This window comes from Phaethon aethereus (assembly GCF_964289735.1).
Source record: "Phaethon aethereus genome assembly, chromosome: W".
In the NCBI taxonomy this organism is placed as follows: Eukaryota; Metazoa; Chordata; class Aves; order Phaethontiformes; family Phaethontidae; genus Phaethon; species Phaethon aethereus.
In genome coordinates this window covers 2,518,921-2,535,458 of record NC_138581.1, presented here as the reverse complement: position 1 = coordinate 2,535,458, position 16,538 = coordinate 2,518,921, and the positions used below count along the sequence as shown (strand labels likewise).

Genomic DNA, 16,538 nt, shown 5'->3' with positions numbered 1-16,538 from the left:
TTAGTCAGGACCATTCTAGGGGTAAAAGTGGTTTCTGAGCCTCCACTAAAAATCAGTTGATACTAAAAACTTTTTTTTAAGAAAGAACCCATCAAAGAGGCTGTAAATGAGTGTTTAAGTTACGGAAATGTTCCTTTTTCCCGCCCTCATATGGGCATAGATGAAGGCCATAGGGTTAGCTTCCAATTTACATTTGGAAAAAATGCATGGCAAATTGCTTTGGGAAAAGAGAAAGCATCACAATAATTTATTTAACTGCCTAAACTATAGGCAGTAAGTTTTGTATCATATTTATGGTACTAAAAATGCTCCCGTTAAGGTATCCAGAAGCAATAGAGCTATTTTGCTTGGAAAAGGAACCCGTTGTAACACTGTTTTGCCTGGCTACCAGCAAAAAGAGGGGCTTTAAAGACGTTCTCTGCTCTGTCTCTTTGCAGTCAGCAGATACGACTGCTCTGAGTCACACCGTGATAGGTCTGAAGCCAAACACCATGTACGAGTTCTCTGTCATGGTCACCAAAGGTCGGCGGTCCAGCACCTGGAGCATGACCGCGCACGCCACCACCTATGAAGCAGGTACGGCAGGACTTTCTTTCGTTTTTATTTGTCATTGAAAGCCTCATTCAGGTTAATCCTAACTGCATAAACAGACAGCGTATGTACAAAACTCACGGTATTTCTTCACTTTTTTTCATGGGTAGCAAAGCAGAGCAGTCATTCTGCTGAGCTCTGGTGTCATTGCAAGAAGTTAGGAAGTGGTAGTATGTGTGTGTAATGGTTTGCCCCATAATGTAATGAGTGTCTGTGACTTTTAATGCTAATGATTTAAAATAGTTTTCACTTGTCAAAGAAACCCAAGATCAGGTGAGAACAATTATTCTCTTATTCTTAAATAACAGTTTTGCTAATTTAAAATTTTGACTTACGAAGTTCTATGTGGTTTTGTCTTAAGTTCATGACTTCCCATCTTATGCACTTACTAAAAAGGACTCAATGACTGCTTCCATCTAATGCACATCCTTCTTGACTTAAGAACTAAAGGGATATGTTTTAAAACTAAACAACCACATGTCTGTTCATAATACTATGTGAACACCTTTAGCTGTGCACTGTGCTGGTGACCAATCATAGAATCATAGAATCTTTGAGTTGAAGGGGACCTTTAAAGGTCATCTAGTCCAACCCCTCTGCAATGAGCAGGGACATCTTCAACTGCATCAGTCCAGCCAAACCTACAGTCAGAGTTACAGCAGCTGAAACCGTGTGTGCAAAATTAGAGACAGAGACACAAACAGGGGCGGGGGGAAGTCAAGTGAGCGGGCTTTTCAGCTTGCGCATACTTTGGTCTAAGGACACAATTATCTACCCTGTGCAAAATGTTGACTTGTATAAATGCCCTGCTGACAGTTTGGTAAGGCATCTCTTCTATGCTCAGTGTTTTCATACATCTGTATTTAATTTCCAGTAAGCAGCCATTGTAAATATTAACAATATGGTTATAATAAACAAATACACTTTGAAGGCTTAATTTAGCCGCTCTTCTTAAGCATTTGAGTAGTATTTTCCAAGCAGGAAGCTATGACCTGAAAGATAGTTCAGATTCTGAAGGGGACTAAATGCAGTTTTCATAACAGACACCAGATACATATTATATGTAACCCTAGTTCAGTGGGATAAAAATATTTGCAAAGGGATGGAGACGTAGTGTTCTCTGCAGATAAGAACATCCTCTCCAAAATGTAATTGTTTGTTTCTCTTTTGTGTGCCTTCAGTCAACCACAGTAGGAAAATAATATGCTTGGGCTTTACTTCTAGTTATCATGTGGGCATTTATGGAAGCACATATCCTGAATCCTGATGCCTAAGCTGTCTTTAAAGAAGGGTGGGGTCTTCCATCAAATTTGCATTTCTTTCAGAATAAGCTATTGAACCCTCCTTTTGAAACCCCCAAGTAGATTTGCTTTTAAATAACTCCACTGAACTGCATGAGGCTGTATGCTGACGAACTGCTAGCATTTCCACATTCTTTATGATTGCCTATATACCTTTGTGCATAGGTGAGAATGTCTATGGTTTTGCTTAAAATATTTTTCTACTTCATCATTTGTAGATAGCAATATGTGCATTTGAGTACTGAGGTAGTACATGCTATATTTTCCTGACGGTGACTGGTGGCCTTGAAAACACTCTAGGTGACATTACAAATCAGTTTCTACCAGCAGTTACCAAATGAAGTCTGCTGGTAAATATTGATTTGTTGTGTTTTTTTTTTTAAATTAAAACCTCAGTACACACCAGTTAATTAACAAAGGGAAAATAAGAGGGAATATATGTGTCCTTAGATTTTCCCATGTGATTGCAATGCAATTATCTGAGCTTGATGGAGCAGCTCTGTTAATTAAGGGCATCCTGCACTGCTGATCTTTATTGCCTGTTTTGTACCTATTCCGCATGTTGAATTTCCCATAATGATATTAAAGAACGTACGTATCAGCATCGATATAGAATTCACTGGAGATTGCTACCATGGCGAGGGAGAGTTGTCATGCCCATAATTCAAAAGCAACTCTCAGAGCCAAGTTCCATTCCCAGATCTGCCTACACAAGCCTTACTGATATGAAGGGTGTTAATGAGTGCGAAGGGAAACATCTAAAGCTTTTGTTTTTCTCATGATATCTTATGTTCACAATCTGCTGAAAGCAGAGCTCAACTTCAGCCGCTCAGCAGGACCCACGTGGTAATCACCAGCATGGAAAGCCTATGTTACAGGACGGGGGCTTACAAGCTTTGCTATTATAACCTCACAAAAGACAGAAGGTCTAGGAAGGGAAAGGGTTAGTTCATGAAAACATGTCAAAAGGGTTAATATCAGAGAATGGAAAATAATATTTAAGGTAAAGATGCTGTTTGCATACAGAGAGATGGATGCACTTTGGTAGAAATACAATCACTTATGTGAAGTTGGAGAGTATTGCAGAATAGGCTTAACAAAAGTAAAGAGAAGGAAAATTTTAATTCTAAAATCAAGTGTGATTCATTTATGAAAAGGGTTATCTCTTGCAGTTCCCTGAAATAGCAAGTCAGTCCAAGGTGTTTCTTCCAGTCCACTGTTTTTAAATAGATATTTAAATAATCTGAGTAAGTTTCAAATGCAACACCATCCTCTTTAATAATAATAATAATAAAACCAGCAACAACAACAGCATCAATAACAACAATAACAATAATGCAAACTTCCCCAGCAGTGTAGGAGCTCACATCATGATGGGCATTGCTGAGGATAAGAGACTTGTCAAAGGTCTGTGATCTTGTGTTGTGGCCTGCCTACTTCAGGCTAAGAAAGATGCTTCCAGCAAGGAGCAGCTAATGTGACAACACTAAAGTGAAACACTGTGAGTCCCATTGGTGCTGGCTCTGGACACACCAGACTGGACGTGTTGTTCCAGCATATATAGCAAAGAGATAATCCACCACAAACCTGCCACAAAGAATATCGGCTCACGAGTAGGCACCTGCTGAGTAATACAACAAGGGTAAAGAAACTTCTGGTTTTTGTGTACACGTTTCTTGGTTGCTTTCTGGATCCCACTTTTGATAAGTCCAACTGATGCAAATACCATGAGACCATCTGCTCCGTGTTATTTCAGAGGGATCAGTTCCTTGTGACCAGAGCCTGTATGGCAGCTGGCTCTTTCTTTCCTTCTTCTTGTTTAACATCATCGAACGTTCATCACCCCGGAGATTTGTGTCTGTGCTTTAGGTCGGTCTGGTTTAGCTCAGCATGATCCAATGGGTTTTTAAAGTTTTACCTCATAAACGGACTTTGGAGCAGTTCTTCAATCATTCAAGAAAGTTGTTTAGTGGCCATATGGGTAGGACACAGACGATGGGATGCTCGTGCACTGTGTTCTCCATGCTGTTACGTTATCTATACGCTCTAAGTCATCGACAGCCTGTATCAAAACTAAGTAAACAAACGATGGTCTCAGTGCCAATGTATTACTCCTCTATTTCCTGGTAATTGCCTGTTTTTCCTTTCTCCTCTGCAGTCTTATGATAGGGTTTTAAAATAGCTGAGACACTGTGCAAGACCTCCCGGCCAGCATTAGTAGAGCAGGGTGCAAAGCAGACACTGCAGGCTCAGAAACGCAACCTTCCGTCTTTAACGCAGTGGAAATAGAAAAGCTAAGAGTTTTCTGTCGCGTCTAAAATGTCTCAAGCTGAGCATATATTCAATGAATATACAGAGTTATATTTGTTTTATACTGGTACATGCCTGCAGACGTTCCTAATAGAGAAGCCACAATATTATTACTGTTATTAAATGTGCAGGGATCCCAGAGTATATTAGATGTTCTTGGATACCTCGGTGGTTGTTTAGCTGTAAGGACCGATATTAACAGTAGGAGAAGAGCTATCCACCAAATCCTGACATATCCACACGCGGTGTTTGTGCAATTGCCACTATTAAAATGTCACTTCTAGACAAATCATACGTTACATGTTTGAAATGCATCTAAGGACACTCGCCTTTGAAAGGATCTACGAAAGCAGTGAATGCCTACTGACTAGTTCATGCCTGCCTTCCGGTGTGTAAGGACTTCAAAAGAAGGTGAATAACTTCTGTTTTCAACTATTGTCATTATTTTCAGCTCCAACCTCTGCTCCCAAGGATTTGACAGTCATTACACGGGAAGGGAAGCCCCGGGCCGTTATTGTCAGCTGGCAGCCGCCGTTGGAAGCCAATGGAAAAATTACTGGTAAACATTTACATTATCCTGTGTTCTCTGTTTATTTACTGTTCTGATCATTTGCTGCTTTCGCTTCCTATCTCTGTTTTTTTTCTTGGGTGATATTTGATCTGATGTTATTTTATTTTCTCTTATTTTTATCAGCCAACTTGGTCTAGGATTCAAGGCAATGCTAGGGATACCGCAAGATACAGAACTTAGGGGATGTAAATCTGTTCTTTTTAAATGCTAAGAGCAGTAATATAAGTTAAAAAATGCAGCACTCGAAGCGAAGGTTTTGTGGTACGAGCTGCTCAATGATAATTAGAAATGACTAATAATAAGTACTTTGTTTGGCAATAATAATAAGTACTTTGGCAATAATGCAATACATAATATACATAGTATACATAATGATAGGTTGCTCGGTGCAGCACATCATGGGAGAATTTAATGGTAGATATTTAACCTTACAATAACAATTTAAGGCAATGATGATCAGGGAAAAAAACCCTAATATTGACTGACGAGTACTGAACTTTGTGGATGCTTCACAATAACAGATTTTATTTTCCAAAATACTACATACACGCTTATTGCCTAATTAAGAAATCCATTACAAACCTTTAATGTTAATTTAGTTTGAAAATTATAGTAGAGTTCTATCTGAGATTTTGCATTTAAATGATGATTTTAGGCTGTTAATAGACATCTCTGAGGCATATAATTATTAGGAGAAATATTGCTTATCTGCAAAAACGTGCACATTTTGGTCACATTACTACAAACGGTTGGGTTAAACCAGTTCTACAAGATATTTTCGTGTGGGAGAAAGTGTGCATACGTCACTGTTACTGCTAGCAGTCCCAGCTATACACCCTGCAGAAGCTCTGGGAAATAAAAATGTTAAGAGGAAGAATGTCTCAGAATGACGTCTCGTGTGAGCCATTAGCATCGAAGAGCACCAGGTAAGATTTGTAACTCATGCAGGGCTTCACTGGCATCAGACGAGCTGTTGTGAGTCACACCAGGAACGTATCCCACTTTACGTTACCTATAAATAAGGATATATTTCCATGTGGACATCACTCAGTGATAACAATTCTCAGGTTAGACTTGCATAACTGTATAATTTCACTCTACGTTATCATCAGCATTTTACAATCCGTGACCATGTCCAAAAGGAGGACGTTTTGATGAAATGGCTCTGTTTGCACTAACCTAATTTAGCCATTAGAGAGAAGAAACGATCATTCTGATGGACAACACACTGAAATGAGTGCTAATGGTCCTGATTCCCCACTGACTAAAAGAGAAAATAAAAGAAAAGCTTTCCTGACTTCCAAGACATGAAATGACTCCGTGGTAGCAACTTTTATAGAGTTTTTCCATTGACAGCAGCATTCAGACCGAAGAGCAGACTGGGTCTCCTGACATCCATGCACAAACTTCTTCCTCGTAGCACTTGGTTGAAGAATGACTCTCCTAGGGATTTTTTACTGCATGTGGTCAAATGTTTCTTAGACATATCAAGTAGAGGAGACAACTCCTTGCAGAGAGTAGAAAAGTCTCTAACAACCAAATCTTCATCCCTACAAATGCTTCAGCGAGTGTATTTGTGATAATTTGAGAAACATATGTATATTCTCATAACTTTAGATATATATTAATTCAAATGCCATGGTCTGAGAAACTTTTTTAGAAACTTTAGTTACTAGTAGCTTTAGTAACGCCAAACTACAAGCCTCTAAATAAAATCCCATAATATAAAAAAAACAAAAAAACTCAGAGACAAAAACATAGCATTTTCATCCTAACACTGCTTGTCCATGACCAGTGTAACCATTCACGTGGAATGAGTTTTGAAAAGCATCTTTGTTTCAGAAAAGAATAGGGAAATAGCAATAATAAGGCTTACACCAATTTTGTAGTAACTTTGGATCCAGGCACAAAGATGAAGTCCAAAAGAGCTGCTCGCTCGCTCTCTGCTCCAGTAGCTCACTCCTGCGGCACAGCACTTAAAACCGGACTTAGAGTGGGGTTTTTGCATATGACTAATTTGCCAGGGAGCTTTTCAGGAAAATGAAAGAAAGAAAAAGAAAGGAAGGGGGGGAAAAAAAAGCAATTGTTTTCAAATTTAGGCAGCGACTGTTGTTGCCAGTCCCCAGCTGAGGCTGGGTTGACACAGAGGGTGTGCCAGACTTCTCAGCCTTTCTTACAGGCTTTTTTCTTCTTCCCAAAATTTGCTGGCAAGGTAATTCCTACAAACTATTGTCTTTTCCTAACACTGGTACTTCTATTCTCTAAGTTCTAAAACTTCTAAGTTTTATTCAGTGGTAAGTAGTTGTCATAATACTCTGTTACCAAAATTCTGAGTTACCAACATTTTTAATTTTTCATTCTTTTCCCCAAAATACTTTCCCCTGTAGTTGCCAAGAAATATTGCATGGCTTCCCATAAGCACCCAGTAATTAATATTGTGTCATTAATGCCGTTTAGTTTTATTTCAGCACTGAAACACTGAAGAGTTATATCGTATGGTTTATGGCAGCTATCAGACTGAACGGTACACCTGAACTTGAGAAATGTACTTGTAACAGCCTTTTAATGCGTGCTACCTATTTTTATATTTGTTAAATCTGTGTTTCTTACAGCGAATACTGTAATTGTGGTTTTGTTCTAAAAATAGACAAATGTGCATTTTCATAACAGTTGTCAAAACTATTTTGATTGGAGACCTGCCATCCTTGCTTTCAAAAATGAAGCCCTGATTTTTAAGAAACCTGAATTTTATCTGTATTTTGTAACAGAAGCACGTTAAAATTTGGTTGAAGTACTAACTGAGAGACTGTGTTTATTCAGCTTACATCCTCTTCTATACTTTGGACAAGAACGCTCCAATTGATGACTGGATTATGGAGTCCATCAGTGGCGACCGGCTCACCCACCAGATAGTGGACCTCAACTTGGACACCGTCTACTATTTCAGAATCCAAGCTCGCAACGCCAAGGGAGTGGGGCCCCTCTCCGATCCTGTTTTCTTCCGGACGCTGAAAGGTTTGGATCTATGTCATGTGGATAGTAACGATACATAGAATTTTCTTCCGCTTCTGTGGGAGCATTGCAATTAATTCCATGTCAGCCAGAAGAGATCCTTCTACCTGAAACTATTGTTGAGAGATAAAAGCAAAATGCTACGTACAGTAGTTGACAAAAGAAAACCACATAATGAGGCAGTAACTGTATTTTTAAATTCAGTCAGCTGCGGCGAGCACTCTGACACCACCTAACTTTCCACTATCGATAATAAAGCTAATTGGATCTGACTGGGTTTCTCTAGGGAGGTCCCTTTTCATTTTGGATCCTCTGGTGACTGTGAGAACCTGTAGTGTCTCACTCCTGTCAACAGAGTAAGCATGTAAAATTGTGATTAAAAATCTCAGCAAACTGAGATACAACTTGCCTGCGTGGGGAAAGGTGTTCTAGCTATTTTTCAGTACCTGTTATTAACAGACTAATTAATAGCTGATCCCTCTCCTTTAGTGACCAGTGAGAAGGAGCAGGTAAAACAGGGACACCCATGGTTTTTTGCTGGTATTTCAGCACCGATGTGTTTATGAGAGCAAAGGACTGTACTTCTATCAGCCTCGGTTTCAAATTAATATGGAGAGATATTTGTCTCTTCCCTGCTGCCTGTCTGTGTGAAGCCCTGACATGATCTACCCAGAAATTATTAGTTATGAAGATGTAAGCAGTATTACTGTGAGTGGGAAGCAGGGTGCTTGCCGCCTCTCTGCTCCTTATATTTTAACTGTCACTCATTCATTTGCACAAAGGTATGAAATTACTTTTAAAAAGACGTGTAATTAATGAAAACCTCAAATGACATAAACAGCAAACCTACCCAGGAAAGAAGCACGGCATATGAGAGAGCACGTTATCTTTGTGTCTTCTCTAGAGAAGGTCCAGGGATTTGTATATAAAAATAACATCTTGACAGAAGGTTATTGAAACTGGACACAGGCTGGGCCTGAGAAGTCATGACTGGAGGGAAATTAGGGAAATTCAGACTCAGATCTGTGCCTGAGAGGCTTGGAATTAGCGTTCACACTCAAGCCTCTTTTTAATCAGTTATAAGCGACTTCATTTAACATGAGCTGTACAAAAGCCAAGCAGAATGACTGGGGAGAAGGGGTGACACATGACCCCACATCATTGCCTTTGGGGGATTTGTTTGTTTGTTTGGCGAGAGCTTGTATGTGAGTTTGTCTTTCAGCAAACCTTTACATGAATAGCAAATTCCCTTTTTCTGCTGCCGCTGAAGGGAGAAAACTCCATTTTCAGCCATTAAGGAAGGCTTTCAATGAATGAGCCAGTGTCCTCGGCAGCACTGGCAGAGAGCTTGCCCTTTTTGCTTCGCTGCTATCAGTGTCTCTAAAGCCTGCTATCAACCATTGAGGCTGGGAGTGAAAAGCCTCGCACAACAGTTTTTATGAATTAGCAGGAGTCAGGAAAAAAAAAAAGAAAAATTGTATCAATTTGTTCTGAGCTTATCACCGCTTGCCCAGGTTTGCAGGACTTACTTGTCCAAGTCATGTTTCACTTTGAATGAATTATTGGTAAGATCCTGATTATTTATTCTCCACTGCCATGAAATGTGAAGAGATAGCACTTTGCGGGTGCTTCGTCTCTATCAGGCGGATGGTGCCAACTTAATTTCATGCTCACAATTTGTGCCAAGCAGAAGTAGTCTGTTAGACTGAGTTTAAAATGAGTCAAGGCATCAAAATATGATAACTGCAGACTAATGAGATATGAAAAGATATAGAGACCTAACTAAACCAAAAGATTAATGCGCTTGATATCACCTACTTTGTAATGTTTACACAAAGTACCATCAAACTCATTTGGGGAATGAATTCTAGATCAGACAGCATCAACAGATACCAAAAAGATGAATTTATACATTTCTTACATCTTGTAATAGCCTACAAGGACTATGTCTAATACCCTGCCATGAATACTTAATGATATCCACCCTAAATATGTCATGTTCAATACTATTCAACTGGTTTTTTGACAAATCTATTCCTACACTTGAGGTGAAAAGACTTTCTGAAGTCCTGAGTGCGTTCTGAATTATGCAAAAATGTTGGTTTCCTGCCCTTAATGCTTATTAACAGAAGACGTGTGTGTGCCATATGGTAATGTGTGCTCCGATGGCAAATCTATGTCCTGATCAGAGGGAGTTTTAAACCACGAGGAACTAAACAAGCATCAAAAATCCACTAAGTCACCCACTGCCTCGTTTCATATATTATAGCACATAAAGCTCCTCCAAGGAAACCAAGCCATTACTTGTGTTGTAATTGCTATGTGAGTATTTGTAGTGACTTTCCTGTACTAATGAAAATGTAGTCATCTGTGAGAAAGAGATATGTTTAGTTGTAAATAACACTACCACGGAGCAATGAGTTTATATTCTTCCACCTCAGCTCCACTGATGATAATATACAGGCAAATGGGCAAATCCTTAGCTTATGTAAATCGTCGTTATACTGTGAACTTCAATCAATCTACGACAGTTTACATCAGTTGAGGACCTTTTTTATGCTCTGGCTGGTTAAATTTATCACTTGAAGCATGAAGAATCTGATACACTCTTTCTTAGGGGCCTGGAATAGAAGGACAAAACATGATTGAACATCCCACTTTGTTATTGTTACATCATTTAGTCCAAAATTTGAGATTGTTACCTGGATTTTTCTTACTCCTTACTGAGTCTGGATGAATTCAGTAAATATTATGTACACACATATATGTGTATGTGTATATGGAAGAGAAGCAGAGTGTGCCCAAATAGTACGCGTATTTTGCAACCTTTCTCAGTGTATTGCCATGGATTTCCCCTGAAGTTAAATTCCAACTCTTGGTGTTACATTACTTTTATGGCATATAAATTTTCAGAAATTCATTAAATTGCAAAAGTAAAGAAATAGTCTGAAGTTTATTTGCAACTGCCCATTGAAACCTGACAACTAAGGAGTGAATGAGTGAGCCGGTGACAGACAGACAGGAAGGAGGATTTCCTCAATGTTTTAAATAACTTGTCAGTGATTTTTTTTTCATCTGTTACAGAAACAAGCAAATCTCAGAGTTGCACTTGCTAAATATGGTTGTCTTTCTTCTGCTCAGCTGTACCTATTCTGGATTTCAGCCAGCATTTACAGACAGACCTTCCTTGTGTGCTGAACTCCTTTAATTACAGAAAATTAGAATAGTACTGTGCTTTTCGTAGTCACACAAAATGTTATATCAATACATACAAACTGAGAAGAGTTGCCTGTTAATGCACCTATAGATGTAATGTCAAGCATGAATAAAACACTGGATGTGTTTTTAAAGGGGAGAGTGGAAATGGGGAAAGAGAGGGAGGAAGAGGTCATGGGCTGAACTTCGTGTGACTCTCAGATATTCCCATCGTGCTAAGATCAGCAAAGAAAACTTCAGTCGTGGATTTTCTACAGGGCACCAGATTAAAAATTGCCGCTGTGCCATTTCTGAAAAAACTCTGAAATCGGAGATGATGCCGATCCCCGCCTTGGCCCCCCTTTTGGCAAGGAAGGTGTGGGGCAGCATTTCTAGCACTGCAGTGCCCTCTAATGCTGCCTCGGCGTTGTGGTTCAACCGCACGTCCCAGTTCATAACCGGCACCACTCGTGAGCAGCCGTGACCTGGCAGAAGCAGCCGTCACCCACCCGGGCTGCAGCACCGCACGGCCCTGGAGGTGTCGCGGGTTTCACCTCCTCCGTCGCCTGGAGAAGGCAGCAAGGGCCGAGCGGTGCCAGGGCAGCGGCGGAGTGGCGTCAGCGCTCGGCGGAGGTAACCGCAGTCACGAGCGAGGCTTCATGTTTTCATGGATATATTTGTCCTAAGGGAAAGGTGGTAACCCAGGTATGGCTCAGCGCGGAAGCGCAGGCTCACAGATTTCTAGAAAGTTTGAGGCAGTTATGCTCCGTATACCCTTCCTCTTCTCTGCATCCATGTGAAAAAGTCTTAGAGGGGGAAAAAAAATTAACTGAGGGTTTGAGAGTCATCGAAGGAGCTATTGCCCCTCTGCCACAGGCATGGAGCTCATAGATGTGAGTGTAAATTACTGCTAGTTCAGTACCTCGTGTTCCTAGCACGATGCCACGACTAGAGCAGGTTTTGTAGTGATTTTAGCAGCGGGGGGAGCAGCATGCTCTGCACCTGCAGGCAGTGGTTATTTGATTCCCAGATTCATGTGCCAAATCACTTCTTTTTCCCCTAATTTCCTGTAGTTAAGATTCTTGCATAATTTATTAAGCAGAGGACCAGTTAATGCTCTGCGATGGTAGCTACTTATGAATCTGAGGAAAGTTTAATTCCCTCAGCCATGTCATAAATAGTCAGAAGTTGTAGCTGTGCAGGAAAGCTTTTAATATATCTATTGAATTTTGAAGTCTTGTCTGGTGCACTTCAGATCATGCTATCTTTTATGGTTATTATGCAAAAACATGTAAATAGTTTTAAATCCCTTTGTAAAAAGCTGGAACAATGATAGTATAAGTCAGACTGAGCTTTCAACTCGTAGGTGATTTGACTGTAATTATTCAAAGAAGCAGTGTGTCTCTCTCTCTTTCTCTTCTTGCTTAATTAAACTTCCCAGATCATATTGAAAAAGAACAAGAGAATGAAAAAAAGCTGTGGTAAACATTTCACAATTGTAAGAACTTGGTGAAAATATGTGATGTAAGGCATGGTTCAACCTGTGTTGAGAGTCCAAGGAGCATCTGGACGACACTCTTAGCCATACGGTTTAGTTTTAGGTAGTCCTGCAAGGAGCAGGGAGTTGCACTCGATGGTCCTTATGGGTCCCTTCCAACTCAAGACACTCTGTGATTCTGTGTTTGTCCTCTCAGTTCTCCAGGGTCTTTCTGAAAAAGGGAACGGTAAAACTCACCCTGTCCTCCTGTGCCATCCGCTCCCGGTGCGGGAAGGCAGCGCTGCGCCAGCCCGCTAACACAATAGCTGATGTGATGTGTCGGCTTGCCCGCGAGGACCTGTCAGCCTCTAATGACATTGTCTCTTTCTTGCAGTCGAGCACCCTGACAAAATGGCTAATGACCAAGGTAAGGTGCCCTCAATCTGTCGCCTTTTCTGCCGGAGCCTCGGGGGCGTGGCGGGGAGGGGGCTGTGCTCTTCACCTGGGCTGTGCACCTGATGAGGCAGACGCTAGTGTGATAATTAATCTTGTTAATGAAGTTCTGCTTGGCTGAGGCTGCTGCTTTGATGGGGAAGATGTAAATTTTCGGTAGAGGAAATTGTTTTGTCTCTTTTCTGAAGGACCAATTAAAATGTCAAGCTTCTTTGTATGAAATAAATTTTTAGTCTCTCTGCTACACTTCTGAATAATTCACATTAAGTATAATTAAGCTCAGCATAATTTCCAGGCTCCTCTTGCACCCTTTTGTGGGTTACAGATTGAAGTTCAAAAGCCTTACAGTGAGAAATTATAAAACATCTTTTCTCTCAAAGCAGCAGCTCCTGTTTAAAAATAGCAAAGTTCAGTCAACTTTTCAAGGCCTTATCATTACATTTTCCAAATAAGAATATATGTCTGATTAGTCACCGTTCCTCTGCTCCTATCTCCTTTCAAATACTTGTGAAGTCTGTTGCTAGGATATTTTTTCCTTTTTTTACTTTGGACCTGTTTATTCCTAAGTACTTCTTTCAATTACAGCTAGAGCATTGTACATTTATGTGACACCTGCCCAAGGAAACAGTGGTGGTGACATTTGGAAAACTCAGGCTTGATCTTGGGAGATTTATTTGGATTTGAACTCTCACTTCACACTAGTTTTAAAGGCAAAGTGCGGTGTAAACCTCAAATCCCTGACTTCACTTAACAGCTACTGTCTTACCCCAATTTGGTGAGTTGAGTTAATCTGCAATAGATAATTCCTAGGGGAGACAAGAAAGCAGTATTTAGAAGATCAAAATCAACTCTAGGCCCTTTCATAGGTTTTGCTTTGACCTGGAGCATCCCTGGAGGTAACCCAGAACATGGTTCTTCACTAGGATTTTACTTTGTACCAGGTACCACATATAGTCTCACAGCAAGGTAGCACACCGAAGAGAGCTGCCCTCAGCCAGTTTTGGAAATTCATCTTCGGATTTCAGCATATGATTTGCTGAAAGAAGTAGAAGTATACAAATTATAAAATTAAAAGCTGGTTTTGCTCCACGGCACACACAAATTGAAAATGTCAGATCTGAACAGATAAAAACTATTTTTAAAGGGTAAAAGTGTTAGGTTACAAAGAAGCCCGAAAGTAAATTGTCAGTATATTTTTCTCAAATTTACATTTAAAATGTTTTCAAGCAGGTTTGGAAAACGTAGGAGAGGCTTCAGCCTGGTAAGCAGGACTAAAAAAGCCTTAAGTTCAGTTTAAAAAAAAATGGAGAAAGAAGTAAGACTGGATGGAAAGTAGAGCTTGTGTTTTAGTTCTTGACTGAGCGTGTTGCTCTGTTTCAGCGTAACTGCATGGGTGTATGGCCGTACCGTAGTGCTGTTTAATGGATCTCATGATGTAGCACATGGAGCATCTGCCTTCCCCCCTGGATTTCCAGTGGCACAGCCAGCCCCAGAGTCACAGCAGGCTGCCAGGCATAACCTGCTGTAGGTACCCCAAGACAACCACTCCTATAGACATGGTCCGTTCTTCCTCAATACTTGTCCCACATCTTCGTGAAGCAGATATCTGTGCAAGCAGTGTCAGGCTTGTTCCTGAGTTTCTGCTTGCTTCTTTCCATATAATGCTGCAGAGAATCCAGATTTTGTCGGATGCTCTACATGCTACTTTTGTGACGCTTCATGGGAGAAGAAAAATATATAGGAAATGTGGAAAAGCGTTTTTATGTTCCATGGGGTGGTGAATTTACGTCCATCACAAGGATGTAAAGAATCAGATCCTCTGCAGAGGCACCTGCCTTGTGCTGTAGTTTAGTTAATGGGGAGATGTAAATAAGCATGACAGATTAAGTGCAGCTACACTGTATATGGTGGGTGAATACATATTCCTCAAACTTCTTCAGGAAAAAAGAGGTCTGGCTTGTTTTCCTTTTGTGCATCATGTTCCTCTGGGAACGCTAGGGTTTTCCTTGCTACAGAAAAACTGTCACCAGAATAATTCATTGTTCTTGTACAGCCTGAACAGTGTTTGCAACCTATTTAGTGAACGATACTCCATATCGACTTTAAAACAGGAAAGATTTCAACCAGTCTCTGCAAGTGTAAGTACTTGCAGCATGGTCTGGCTGAAGCATATTCCCAGGGAGGTAACCGTGTGTTGGGATTGCAGCCATAGCCTGTGAATTCCCAGTTGCTTCAGGTGTCGTGAAGGTTTTTTTTTATTTTATTTGAGTCAACTTACAAAAATGAAATGAGGTTAGCATGTCTTTAGCAGAGAGCAGCTATGCAGAGCATGAGTCACTCCTAGGACATAAATACTGTCTTTCACCTGGGTAGTTGAAATACGCTGCCTTTTTGTTCTTTAGGACTGTAGTATAAAAGGAGGAGAAATTCTCAGCCTTTTGTTCTATCTTCCATATGCTTATTGATACCTAAATTCAGTTTCCATTTTTGCGTGACCTCAATGATGAGTTCTAATACGATGAAGCGTGAGGTCTTCACGTGCGTTTACTTGATCTTTAGGCATCTCTGTTAAAGGCAAGTAGATGGGGCCAGGTCTTGCTGTAACTGTAGTCTGAGCAGAAGCATTAAGACAAACAAAGTCAAAGTTTCTAAAAGTTCATTTGCCTTAGAAATCATCAAAGCTAATTCTTTAATCATCCTGAACCAATGCCTACTGAAGTCAGTGGGAGCCTTTTAAATTACTCTGTGCTTTGGACAAGGCCCTTAGGGCCACCTCTGCCACAAATGCAATTCTTATTGAGTGACACGAATTAACTGTGGTAGGTCATCTGTCTCTAATGCCGGCGCCTGGTTCCTGAGTTCAGGAAGCAAAATTAACTTACGTGGCAGCAAAGCACTGTTGGAGGGTGTGGGACATGTGAGGGGGTTTGGGCAGGCACCGAGGTTTCAGGGCGTCACGTGGTAGAGCTTTGAAGGTCCCAAATGTGGGGTCAGCTAGATAGGATGGTACAACTGCTGCCATCCTTCGGTGCAAAAAAGGAGATAGAGAGGAGAGTTTAGGGAGAACTTCAAAGGTTTCTTGGTCAGGCCAGATGTGCTCCCTGTTGCTGCAATTCCCTGGGAGAGCAGAGACCAGCCGCCGCAAGAAGGGGCTACCACTGAGAAGAGGAAGGAGGCAGGAGATGCCTCACCTCCACTACTTCATTCTTGCCCATGAGTGATGAACAGAGTTGAGCCTGTCCTGTCCTGTGGAAGCTTTGGTCTGCAGCTGCCTGACAGAGAGTGAGAATTCCTGTTGAGGAAATGCAAATAGTGCTTCCAGGGTGAAAACTCTGTTATCCGCAGGGCAAAAAGAGGAGCATCGGCATCTAGAGAATCAAATCACACCTTTCCCAAGAAAACCCTTAAATCTGAAGTGGGTGCCAAGCTTGTAAATGTGTCGGCTTCCTTTCAGATTTTTATTTTGCCTGTATGCAGCTGGTGGAGCAGGGCATGTTCAAAGGTAGCAAAAATGGTAATATAGAAGTAAGAAAAAAATTACAGTTTCAGATGTTCAAGAGAGAATTTTTGCCACAAACCTTATGCATGTGGGACAGGGCAAGCTGCTTTCAGACGAGCTGTGGTAGAG

At 40.8% G+C, this 16,538-nt stretch overlaps 1 protein-coding gene across 1 annotated transcript in view; it reads left to right on the top strand.

Moving 5' to 3' along the window:
• Positions 1-16,538, top strand: part of LOC309415080 (netrin receptor DCC-like) — a 593,773-nt gene that overhangs the window by 532,915 nt on the left and 44,320 nt on the right. The window contains 4 exon segments of the mRNA XM_082012494.1: positions 438-576; positions 4,654-4,761; positions 7,594-7,788; positions 12,852-12,884. Of these exon segments, the coding sequence (XP_081868620.1) occupies positions 438-576; positions 4,654-4,761; positions 7,594-7,788; positions 12,852-12,884 (475 nt within the window).